Source organism: Leopardus geoffroyi, chromosome D1, assembly GCF_018350155.1.
Source record: "Leopardus geoffroyi isolate Oge1 chromosome D1, O.geoffroyi_Oge1_pat1.0, whole genome shotgun sequence".
NCBI lineage: Eukaryota > Metazoa > Chordata > Mammalia > Carnivora > Felidae > Leopardus > Leopardus geoffroyi.
The window spans coordinates 6,692,095-6,704,255 of NC_059329.1; the positions used below are offsets into that span (position 1 = coordinate 6,692,095).

Sequence of the window (12,161 nt, forward strand, 5' to 3'; positions counted from 1 at the left end):
ACCTGAGCCAAAGTTGGATGCTCAACCGACTGAGCCACCCAGGCGCCCTAGTATTTCTTTTTAAACTAACTCTTAGTATATTCCTTGTCCCATGGATATTTGTGTGTATGTTTTATACGCAGATGTTTCAAGCCATGCTGTAAATCTCCGTAAAGGACATCTGTATTTTTGTTAATGTTTGGATCTTCCACAATGCCTTGTTATATTGTAAATGGTGAAATATTTGTTGAATAAAATAAAATCTGCAGGTTACTCAGAGGAGTGAATTCAGTAGCCAGGGATAATGACCCACAGAGCCAGAGAAGAGATAGTGTGTCTGTTTCATATGTCTTATCCTTAGTTACTGACATTCTGCTAGATCACGCTTGTAACCATTTTCTTTTCTTTTTTTTTTTTTTTTTCAACGTTTATTTATTTTTGGGACAGAGAGAGACAGAGCATGAACGGGGGAGGGGCAGAGAGAGAGGGAGACACAGAATCAGAAACAGGCTCCAGGCTCTGAGCCATCAGCCCAGAGCCCGACGCGGGGCTCGAACTCACGAACCGCGAGATCGTGACCTGGCTGAAGTCGGACGCTTAACCGACTGCGCCACCCAGGCGCCCCGACCATTTTCATGACAAAGTAATACAGTCTTCCGTGTTTTCCCCTAAAATGCCATTTCCTACAATATAGGAACAGAGCAATCTGGAAATGTTATTTTTCTGTGTAGCCATTGCAGATTTGTAAATAATTGTGTAAATTTGGCTGAGTGATATCTACTTGCAAAATTTGTGCTAGTTTCTAGAGTCTAAAAAGCTGAGTAAGTCAGGGTTCTTATCTTTCTGAAGCTCAAAATGTCATTTTAATATCTCTTTATATGAATCTGATTTCTACTATTCAAAGAGTTATAGACTTTTATTTGTGTATCATTTTTTTTTCTTTCCACCGTACCTCAAATATTAAGGACCTTTGTGTACAGTACATTGTGCTACTTTAAGAGGAGATAGGTGCCTAACTTGGCCATTAGGAGATAGTTTTGTTTTTCCCAAGATTTCTACTTATCACAACTCTGCAGGGATCTCTTAGATGTTTTTAGAGATAATCAGAATTATGCCACTATTAAATCAGTTAACTAGTTTCTTAATCTGTACCTAAGATTTGTTCCTACAAAAGATAACTGTGGTACTCAAAATTATTTGTGAAACGTGTATATTTTTTCTTTCTTGCTTCACTTGAAGTCTACAGATGCAGAAACGCTTATCCGATGTTCAAGTCTTGTGGTGGGTGTTCTTGGCTGCTATTGTTACATGGGTGTAATAGCTGAAGAGGAAGCATATAAATCAGAGTTGTTCCAGAAAGCCAAGGTATGAGAATTCATTCTGTTCACATTCTGGATAAATATGAGTGCAATGTATTCCTGGGGAAATTGGTATATTTGCTTGAGAAAACATAAAAACTACATAGGGTAACCTTTTCTCTTTGGTTTTTGCTGTCTGAGAGAAATGGAACTATTCATCCTTCCTTAAAACTTGATTTTAACCCAACTATACGTAGAGTAATTGAAATAGTATCACATTAACACTTAATCTTGTTAAAGAAAAATACTGACTGGTATGGGCACTTTTAAATGTTTTTTCTGTGATCAGTTATCCTCAAGAATCCTTGACTGAGTGTTAAGCAGGTTTGCTGGACACATGAAACTTACTTTCATCTCTGAGTCCTGTTCTGTCAGCGTGTGGTTTGTAAGGAGAACAGAGTATACGTTAAGTCATTAAAGACACTGTTAATTGTTACTATGACTTTTAATTACTCTGGATAGCCAAGTATAACTTAAGAACACTGATTTTATTTCTTAAGTAGACTTTGAAGAGCAATCCCTAAACTGTCATTTTAACTAGAGTTTGGATTTTTTCTTCTTTTATCAATAGTCTCTCATGCAGTGTGCCGGAGAAAGTATCACTGTGTTTAAAAATAAGCCCCATGAAGAATCTAGGATTGTCTCACTGAGAAATTTGACGCATCTCTGTACACGTTGCTTGTCTAACTGTACCAGGGTAAGGTGTTCTTACTTCACTGTGTGGTCACTCAGCGTGGTGGATAACTGGGTGCTGGTGGTACTGTTTTTTGGTCCATTTGTAATTTACAACTAAATGGAATGTAAATAAAGGTAGCATCCATAGGAATAAGGCAACAGGTAATCTGAGTTTCTCAGGAACGAATTTCATCATTTCAGGAAGGTTTCTGGGATTACCACTTTTATAGACAACTTCAGAGGCAACTCTTTTATGGCCAGCGTATTTTCTTTCATTTAGTAAAAATCTGTTGACTGTGGCCATGTGAGGTGCATACCACTGTACCGGGGCTAGTGAGCACCATGAAGATAGAGAACTCCAGCACATGCCTTGTTCTCTTTTGCCCAGATAGTCTTGTAGAACCCTGGGCAGAAAGAGTGTTGCTCTGTGTCATCTTTGTTTCGATTTGGAACAGGCCTAAATTGTACCTGAGCCAGGCCAGAGTGTCAGTCACAGTTGGAAAGCAAGTTTTTCGAAAGCTAATAATAACTACATGGCTACATAACAATATTACCAGCACATATTTTTGATTTTATAATGTGTTTTTGTTTTTTTTTTTAACTAAAAAAACGTAGTGTGTTTTTCTGTGTTTTTCTGTAAATGGGGAAGGAGAGAAATGGAAGTATGAATTCAAACTTACAGTTATCACTTGTGTTTAGGGTCAGTAGTCGGTATTTTACTTTAATGTTTATACACAATATACTTAAATGTGCTGTAGTTATTACTCTAAGAAAAGAGGTTAGTGTTGTTGATGTTGTTGATGCAGTTTATATCTTGGCCCTGATAGTAAACTGATCATCCATGCTTCTCATGATAGAGAATTTCCAGCGTCAAAGAAAATTGGTATTTCATTTAAGATAGAGAAGATATTGTCTGCCAAGAATAAGTTTTTGTTTTTTTGTGTGCTTGTGTTTTTGTCTTCATTACAGCCCAGTCCAAGTAAGATTGCATCTGGATTTTTCCTGAGATTGTTGACATCAAAGCTAATGAATGATATTGCAGATATTTGTAGAAGTTTAGTAAGTATGCGTGTTTTACCACCCTGTTTCATTGATTCTTTGATTCTTTTTTCGTTGATACCTCTCTTCGGTAGGTATTTATCTCACGATATATGGCACCTTATGTATTTTTAAATGTGGAAATTGAAGTTATTTGGTTTTGGAGGGGAATATATTCTTTGCTTCTTAATATCAGTACATACTGGTTGGCTTTTAGTTTTTCAGTAATTAATAATAGACTGAATGATTGTAAAGTAATCATCCAGGCTTACACTTATTTCTATGTAACACTATACCAGAATTCAAAATAATTGTTTATCTTTAAAAATAAAAACAAAAACTGTGTCAGACGAACAACACCTTCTCATCATGGCATTGACTTTTCTTCCATCCATACGAATGGGCTTTTGCTACATGTATTCTTTAGTCTAGAACAGTGCCTGGCACGTACACTACTTACTCAAATGTATGTTGAATGAAAAATATTCTGTAATTTGGTCATTTTTCTATGTTGCTACATGCTGCTGTTTTTTATTTATTTATTTATTTTAATGTATATTTATTTTTGAGAGACAGAGACAGAGCACGAGCAGGGGAGGGGCAGAGAGAGAGAGAGGGAGACACGGAATCTGGAACAGGCTCCAGGCTCCAAGCTGTCAGCACAGAGCCGGACGCAGGGCTTGAACTCACGAACTGCGAGATCATGACCTGAGCCGAAATCAGATACCCAATTGACTGAGCCACCCAGGCGCTCCTACTTGTTTTTTTAAAGTAGCATTGTATCTCATTATATGGGAATCTCATTATATGTATTTATAGTCCATCTGACCTTACCATTAGATGTCGTTTCTATTTTGTTGTTACAGAGAGTTTTGTGGTAAAGATTCTTGTATTTTTCTCTACTAGTATGTGTGTATATCACGAATGTAGAATAAATTCTAGCAGCGGAATTGCTTGTTTAAAAGGAATGCGAATTTAGTTTTTGATGGATATTGTCAATTTCCTCAAAAACAGCCCTACCAATTTATACTTTTCCCCATATGCTCGTGACATTTGGGTGTTATAAAGCTTATTGTAAGAAATTATTTTTAAGGTTTGCGTATTGTTGTATATACATACTACAGTTTATCCATTTTTTATTGTTAGACATTTAATAGAAATAATACCGCAGCATTCATACATGTGAATGTTGAATTGTTTGATTAGTTGAATTTTAACTAAAACATGCTTCTGGAAGAAGCCAATTTAAACATCTTTGTTTTTCTTCTCTGAAGGCATCCTTCAGCAGAAAGCCGTTTGACTATGGAGAAGTGGAATCAGTGGAAGATGATCCTGACGAAAGTCTGATGGAGGCGGAGGATCAGTCATCCATGAGTCTATTCAGTGATTACCCTGCCGCCAGTGTTAGTGATGCTAACGTATCTGGAGAGGGTCAAAATACTATTGGTAAATATGCATTTACTGCTTGGGATTTCTTTTTCCCTTTGTATTGATTTGGCATGACGAAAGGCCTCAGAGATACCAATTTTTTGCCCATGTTATTTTCCCTTCTATAGTCTGGTGGGATTGGTTCCCTTCTGTGTACCTTAGATTTCTCTGATTTTGAATTGAATTTGTTAGTTACCTGTGTTATTCTTCATCTAAGGAATTTAAAATAGATTATTTGGAAAACAAGGCAGGAGAGTGAAAACACCCCTGGGGCCATCACTTTTAACCTTTTTTGTCTTTTTGGAATCAGCATCAACTGTTCACGTGTCTTTTTATGCCTTCATTTCCTTTTAACAACTGTGAGCATTTTTTTTCATTAAGCTTTATTGGCAATTATACTTAAAAAAATTTTTTTTTAATGTTTATTTTTTTAAATTTTTTTTTTTTTTTTAACGTTTATTTATTTTTGAGACAGTGAGAGACAGAGCATGAACGAAGGAGGGTCAGAGAGAGGGAGACACAGAATCCGAAACAGGCTCCAGGCTCTGAGCTGTCAGCATAGAGCCCGATGTGGGGCTCGAACTCACGGACCGTGAGATCATGACCTGAGCCTAAGTCGGACGCTTAACCGACTGAGCCACTCAGGCGCCCCTTAATGTTTATTTTTGAGAGAGAGCAAGAGAGAGAGAGAGATTTAGAGCAGGGGAGGGACAGAGAGAGAGAGGGAGACACAGAATCTGAAGCACGATCCAGGCTCTGAACTGTTAGCAGAGAGCCCAGTGCGGGGCTCAAACCCACGAACTGTGAGATATGACCTGAGCAGAAATCGGATGCTTAACTGACTGAGCCACCCAAGTGTCCCGATCATTGTACTTTTTAATGGCTTCATAGTATCCAAATTAACATATGTACCATAACTCACGTGACCATTTTTTTTTTGTCAGAAGTGTGGGTTCCTCTCTGTTTCGCTGTACTTGGCAGTGCTTCCGTGAATGTTTGTGTAGATTATTTATTGATGACAGAATCCTAGAGTAACTTTTCATGAAGAATTTTGAAGCTTTTAGTGTTTAATCACTTTCACCATAATTTTGCTTTCCGTAGACTTTTATCCCTCTCTTTTTTTTTTGTAGACTGGAAAATGTTTGAGTTAATGTTCAATATATGTGTGTTGTGTCCCTCTCTTAGTTTTAATAAGTGCTTTTTATTCAGGTGCCATGAATCCTTTAGCAGAAGAACATCTTTCAAAGCAAGATCTACTTTTCCTCGACATGCTCAAGTTCTTGTGTATGTGTGTAACTACCGCTCAGACAAGTACCGTGTCATTCAGAGCAGCTGACATTCGGAGGAGACTGTTAATGTTAATTGATTCCAGCATGCTGGACCCTGCTAAATCCCTCCACCTGCACATGGTGAGTTCAGGGAAAGTGACACACCTTCAGTTCCGTCTGATGTTGCTGGATAAATAGAGTATATGGTACTTGTGATGGTTTGAAACTGCTTCCTTGAGGAACAAATCTGACGCCAGTTATAAAAATGCTAGTTATAAAAAAATGCTGGTTATAAAAATATAAAAATCTGATGCTAGTTATAAAATAGACTTTTCTTTTTCATGTACTGTGAAAAAAATTTTAAGTGGATAGTGAAACATTAAAACTCGGTTGGACTTTGGATACATTTATTATTTTTAGTTATAATTAATTATTATAAATTACTTTAAAGTAGGCCAAGAAACACAGACTCCCGAGTAAAAATAATACATACCTTGTAGTTGAATTCTGAGTCTTGCCTTGACCTTATTTACATGTTGTAGATATTTTTAGATGTAATTTCAAGATGACAGTAAAGTAATGAAACTACAAGAATTCCCATATTTCCTTCACATGCTTCCACAGGTAACATTTTACCACATCTGCCTGTTTAGTAATTCTCTATCCTTGCCTCGAATTGTCTTGCGTTTTCAGTCTTTTTCCATCTGGAACAGTTCTGTAGTCTTTCCTTAGGACGTTCGTATTTTTGAGTAGTATAGGCATTTGTCCTTCTCTTTTTTTCACTTGCATACACCACACAGTGCTCATCACAACAGTTGCCCTCCCAATACCCATCAGCCGTCTAGCCCATCCCCCTGCCCACCTCCCTTCCAGGAACCCTCAGTTTGGTTTTGGTTAAGAGTCTGTTTTATGGTTTGCCCCTCTCCCCGCCCCCCCACGTGTCTCTTCAAATCAGTATGTTTTTTTAATGTTTCTTTATTTTGAGAGAGAGAGAGAGGGGGAGAGAATACGAATGGGGCAGGGGCAGAGAGAGAGAGAGAGAGAGAGAGAGAGACAGAGAGAGAGATTCCCAAGCAGGCTCCACGCTCTTAGTGTGGAGCCCAGTGTAGGGTTCCACTCCACGAACCGTGAGATATGACCTGAGCCGAAATCAAGAGTCAGACGCCTCAACCGAGTCACCCAGGCGCCCCTCAAATCAGTATTTTTACATCCTTCAGGTAAATACCTAATAATGCAACCGTTAGGTCATAGGGTAGTTAGTTGTGTTCTTAACTTTTTGAGGAACCTCCATACTGTTTTCCAGAGTGACTCCACCAGTTTGCATTCCCACCAACAGTGTAAGAGGGTTCTGCTTTCTCCTTATGCTAGCCAATACCTGTTGTTTCTTCTGTTGTTAATTTTAGCCATTCTGACAGGTATCAGGTGGTATCTCATTGTGGTTTCGGTTTGTATTTCCCTGATGATGAGTGATGTTGAGCATCTTTTCATGTGTCTGTTAGCCATCTGGATGTCTTCTTTGGAAAAGTGTCTATTCATATCTTCTGCCCATTTCTTAACTGGATTATTTTTTGGGGGTGTGTGTTGAGTTTGCTAAGTTTGCTGTAGATTTTGGATACTAACCCTTTATCTGATATGTCATTTACAAATACCTTCTTCCATTCCATAGGATGCCCTTTAGTTTTGTTGATGGTTTCCTTCACTGTGCAGAAGGTCTTTATTTTGATGAAGTCCCAGTGGTTCATTTTTGTTTTTGTTTCCCTTGCTTCTGGAGATGTGTCTAATAAGTTGCTGCCTGTGTTCTCCTGTAGGATTTTGATGTTCGTGTCTTACATTTAGGTCCTTCAACCATTTTGAATTTTTTTGTGTACGGTATAAGAAAGTGGTCCAGTTTTATTCTTCATGTTGCTGTCCAGTTTTCCCTAAACATTTGCTGAAGAGACTGTCTTTTTTCCATTGAATATTATTTCCTGCTTTTTTGAAGATTAGTTGACCGTATAATTGTGGGTCCATTTCTGGGTTTTCTGTTCTGTTCCATTGACTTACGTGTCTGATTTTGTGCCAGTACCACACTTCCTGGATGACTACAGCTTTGTAGTATAGCTTGAAATCCAGAATCGTGATGACTCCCATTTTGTTTTTCTTTTTCAAGATTGCTTTGGCCATTTGGGGTCGTTGGTAGTTCCGTACCAATTTTAGGATTGTTTGTTCTAGCTCTGTGAAAAATGCTGGTTGTATTTTGATAGGGATTGCATTAAATGTATGGATTGCCTTGAATAGTATAGACTTTTTAATGATGTTTGTTCTTCCAATCCATAAGCTTGGAATGTTTTTCTGTTTCTTTGTGTCTTCTTCAATTTCTTTCATCAGTGTTTTATAGTTTTCGGACTATAGATCTTTTACCTCTTTGGTAGGTTTATTCCTAAGTATCTTAGGGTTTTTGGTACAATTATACATGGGTCGATTCCTTGATTTCTTTCTGCCGCTCCGTTATTGGTGTACAGAACTGCAACAGATATCTGCATTAATTTTGTATCCTGTGACTTCACTGAATTTGTGTATCAATTCTAGCATTTTTTGGTGGAGTCTTTCAGATTTTCTACATGGAATATCATGTTGTCTACAAATCGTGAGCGTTTGACTTCTTTGCCTATTTGGATGCTTTGTTTTTCTTTTTTTTTTTTTTAATTTTTTTTTTTTTTTTTCAACGTTTATTTTATTTTTGGGACAGAGAGAGACAGAGCATGAACGGGGGAGGGGCAGAGAGTGAGGGAGACACAGAATCGGAAACAGGCTCTAGGCTCTGAGCCATCAGCCCAGAGCCCGACGTGGGGCTCGAACTCACGGACCGCGAGATCGTGACCTGGCTGAAGTCGGACGCTTAACCGACTGCGCCACCCAGGCGCCCCTGGATGCTTTGTTTTTCTTGTTGTCTGATTGCTGAGACTCATACTTCCAGTCTTATGTTAAATAACAGTGGTGAGAGTGGACATCCCTGTCTTGGTCTTGACCATAGAGGAAGAGCTCTCAGTTTTTCCCCATTGAGAACGTTAGCTGTGGGTCTTTCACATATGGCCTTTATGAATGTTGACATATGTTCCTTTTATCCCTACTTTGTTGAAGTTTTGTATCAAGAATGGATGTTGTACTTTGTCAAATACTTTTTTTTGCATCTATTGAGAGGATCGTATGGTTTTTGTCCTTTCTTTTATTAATGTGATGTATTACGTTGATTGATTTGCAAATACTGACCCTCCTTGCAGCCCAGGACCATGATCATGGTGAATGATTCTTTTAATGTACTATTTATTAGATTGGATTTGCTAGTAGTTTGTTGAGAATTTTTTTTTTTTTTTAATTTTTTTTTTTTTTTCAATGTTTTTATTTATTTTTGGGACAGAGAGAGACAGAGCATGAACGGGGGAGGGGCAGCGAGAGAGGGTAACACAGAATCGGAAACAGGCTCCAGGCTCTGAGCCATCAGCCCAGAGCCCGACGCGGGGCTCGAACTCACGGACCGTGAGATCGTGACCTGGCTGAAGTCGGACGCTTAACCGACTGCGCCACCCAGGCGCCCCTATTTGTTGAGAATTTTTGCATCCATGTTCATCAGGGATATTAGTTTACAATTCTTTTTTTTTTTTTTTTTTTTTTTTAATTTTTTTTTTTCAACTTTTATTTATTTTTGGGACAGAGAGAGACAGAGCATGAACGGGGGAGGGGCAGAGAGAGAGGGAGACACAGAATCAGAAACAGGCTCCAGGCTCTGAGCCATCAGCCCAGAGCCCGACGCGGGGCTCGAACTCACGGACCGCGAGATCGTGACCTGGCTGAAGTCGGACGCTTAACCGACTGCGCCACCCAGGCGCCCCTACAATTCTTTTTTTTATTGGAGTCTTTGGTTTTGGAATCAAGGTAATACTGGCCTTATAGAAGAGTTTGTAAGTTTCCTCCCATTTCTACTTTTTGGAACACTTTGAGAAGAAAGCGTATTAACTGTTCTTTAAATGTTTGGTAGAATTTACCTGGGAAGCCATGTGGTCCTGGACTTTTGTTTGTTGAGAGATTTTTGATTACTGATTCAATTTCTTTGCTGGTTATGAGCCTGTTCAAATTTTCTATTTCTGTTTCAGTTTTGATAGTTTGTATGTTTCTAGGAGTTTATCTGTTTCTTCCAGATTGCCTAAATTGTTACGTATCATTTTTCATATTACTCTCTTATAATCGTTTGTATTTCTGTGGTGTTCGTTGTAATCTCTTTCATTTGTGATTTTATTTATTTGGGTCCTTTCTTTTTTCTTTTTGGTAAGTCTAGCTAGGGGTTTATCAGTTTTATTAATTCTTTCAAAGAACCAGCTTCTAGTTTCATTGATCTGTTCTGGGTTTTTTGTTTGTTTGTTTCTATATTGTTTATTTCTTCTCTGATCTTTATTATTCCCTTCTTCTGTTGGCTTTAGGCTAAAAGCATCAGAAGAAGGGAAATATAGCCACTTGTTCTTTAGAAACCCTCACTTTGGGTTTGTCTCATGTTTCCTAATAAGTAGATACAGATTTGGGGTTTGTTTTTTTTGTTTTTTGTTTTTTGTTTTTTTTGAGAATATTAAGAAAGGAATCCCTCTCCTGCCCTACCCCCATTAATGTGTCCACCTACCAATAGATATCTTCAGTTCCAGTCCAACATCATAGGATTTGTTGTTTTCTCTGTCCATATTTCTAGCTACCTTTCCCAACAGTAAGGGACCTGGCTTCCCATTTAACTTCCATACAATTTACTTGGTTACTCAGTATTCTTATATGTTACTTAGCTCCTGACCATGTAAGTCATCTCCTTCGCCCCAGCACTACTGAACATTTAGGGAGAGCCTCTGGCCCAGCAAGTATGCTGGGTGAGTCCATGGGCATGTCCCTAGTCCCAGAAAATTGGCAAACATGCCTGTGTTTCCTCAGACCCGGGAAACATGCCAGGGGATTCCGTAATTAGAACCTCTTATAGTCATGAAGTTTGAATCCTTGTGGAATCCTTGTCATGTTCCAGCTGTCGTGAACAAGCTTGTTGATCCTCTGACCCCAGCAAATGTGCTCAGTTGAGCCTTGTGTGATCCCCTGGTTTTGACCCTGGCCAACACTCTAGTCAGGTCTCCAGCCCCGACCAGTGAGAAAGGCTCTGAGCTTTTCTTGAGGCTTTGGTGTTTAAAGTCAGTTCAAGATAACTCTGTGACATCGTGCATGTAACTCTCAAAGCAAATATTTAAAATGGTCCAATTTAATCTTCTTTTATAATATCTGAGAAGGAGGAAGAAACATTTTTCTACATATGGATGATAGGAAAAAGTATCTTTGAATTTCTTACTATAGCTAGAAAATTGTTTGGCGGCTCTCAGAAACCGGCTGCCTAGTTACAACTGCCATTATTATACCTGGTAGTTGCTGAGTGGCCCTTGGTATCCCCAGTACCATAGAGAACCCTACAAGGTTGCCTTTAGGAAGAGAAGCCAGTGTATTTGCCTTTTCCCTGCCCACCACTATGTCTTTTGTCCAATATTCCATAGAACAGTTTTGAACCATTGAAGTCTTATCCCGAAGCATTATTTTTGGAGGATAGGAACATAATAATCATTTCAGATTCTTGCGCAGGCTTTTAACCCCAACAGTGATTACAACTATCTATTTACTGAATTCCTACAATACATGCTAGACATTTACATTAATTTCCTTTAATCCTCAGTAATCTGGCCATGTAAGTGCCCTGTCCGCATTTTACAGGTGAGAGTACAAGGCCCTGATGACAAGGCACGTTTTTTAACCATGCAAGTAATAGGTTGTAGTGCTGGGATTTGAGTCCAGCTCTGTTTGACTTCAGACCCTTTTTGTTACTATACTGCCTCTTTTACAAATTCACTGGTCTTGTGTGTGTATTTGTGTGTGCACACGTGTGCATGCATTAATGTGTGAATTTATGGTTACATATGTATACTTATTTAAGCAAATGACCTATAGAAAAAAAATGATTTAACCCTCTCAACTGTCTTAGTATCTAGTGCTCTTAAAGGAGCTTCCTGGAGAAGAACATCCTTTGCCGATGGAAGAGGTTGTTGAACTCCTAAAGCCACTATCGTAAGAAATTAAAACCATGTGTTATGTTCACTTTAAATTTATAAACTAACTGGTGTGTTGTGCTGTACTTACAAAGTTAAATTTTTTCCACTACAGCAACGTGTGTTCTTTGTATCGCCGTGACCAGGATGTTTGCAAAACAGTTTTAAACCACGTCGTTCATATAGTGATGAACCTGTGTCAAGGCAGTATGGATGCTGAAAACACAAGGGATGCTCAAGGGCAGTTTCTAACAGTGATCGGAGCGTTCTGGTAGGTGCAGAGTATTTTGTGGCGTTCTTAACTTTCTTTTACTACTATGGAT

At 38.6% G+C, this 12,161-nt stretch overlaps 1 protein-coding gene across 15 annotated transcripts in view; it reads left to right on the forward strand.

The window, feature by feature from the left end:
* ATM (ATM serine/threonine kinase) overlaps window positions 1-12,161 on the forward strand; it is a 134,625-nt gene that overhangs the window by 34,379 nt on the left and 88,085 nt on the right. For all 15 annotated transcript variants that reach the window (XR_006713697.1, XM_045482693.1, XM_045482692.1 and 12 more), the window contains 7 exons: window positions 1,219-1,344; window positions 1,909-2,034; window positions 2,982-3,071; window positions 4,325-4,496; window positions 5,688-5,887; window positions 11,775-11,857; window positions 11,954-12,109. Coding sequence is in view for 14 of the 15 variants with exons in the window: in XM_045482693.1 (XP_045338649.1) it covers window positions 1,219-1,344; window positions 1,909-2,034; window positions 2,982-3,071; window positions 4,325-4,496; window positions 5,688-5,887; window positions 11,775-11,857; window positions 11,954-12,109 (953 nt within the window). In the remaining variant the exon portion in view is untranslated. The remainder of the gene's footprint in view (window positions 1-1,218; window positions 1,345-1,908; window positions 2,035-2,981; window positions 3,072-4,324; window positions 4,497-5,687; window positions 5,888-11,774; window positions 11,858-11,953; window positions 12,110-12,161) is intronic.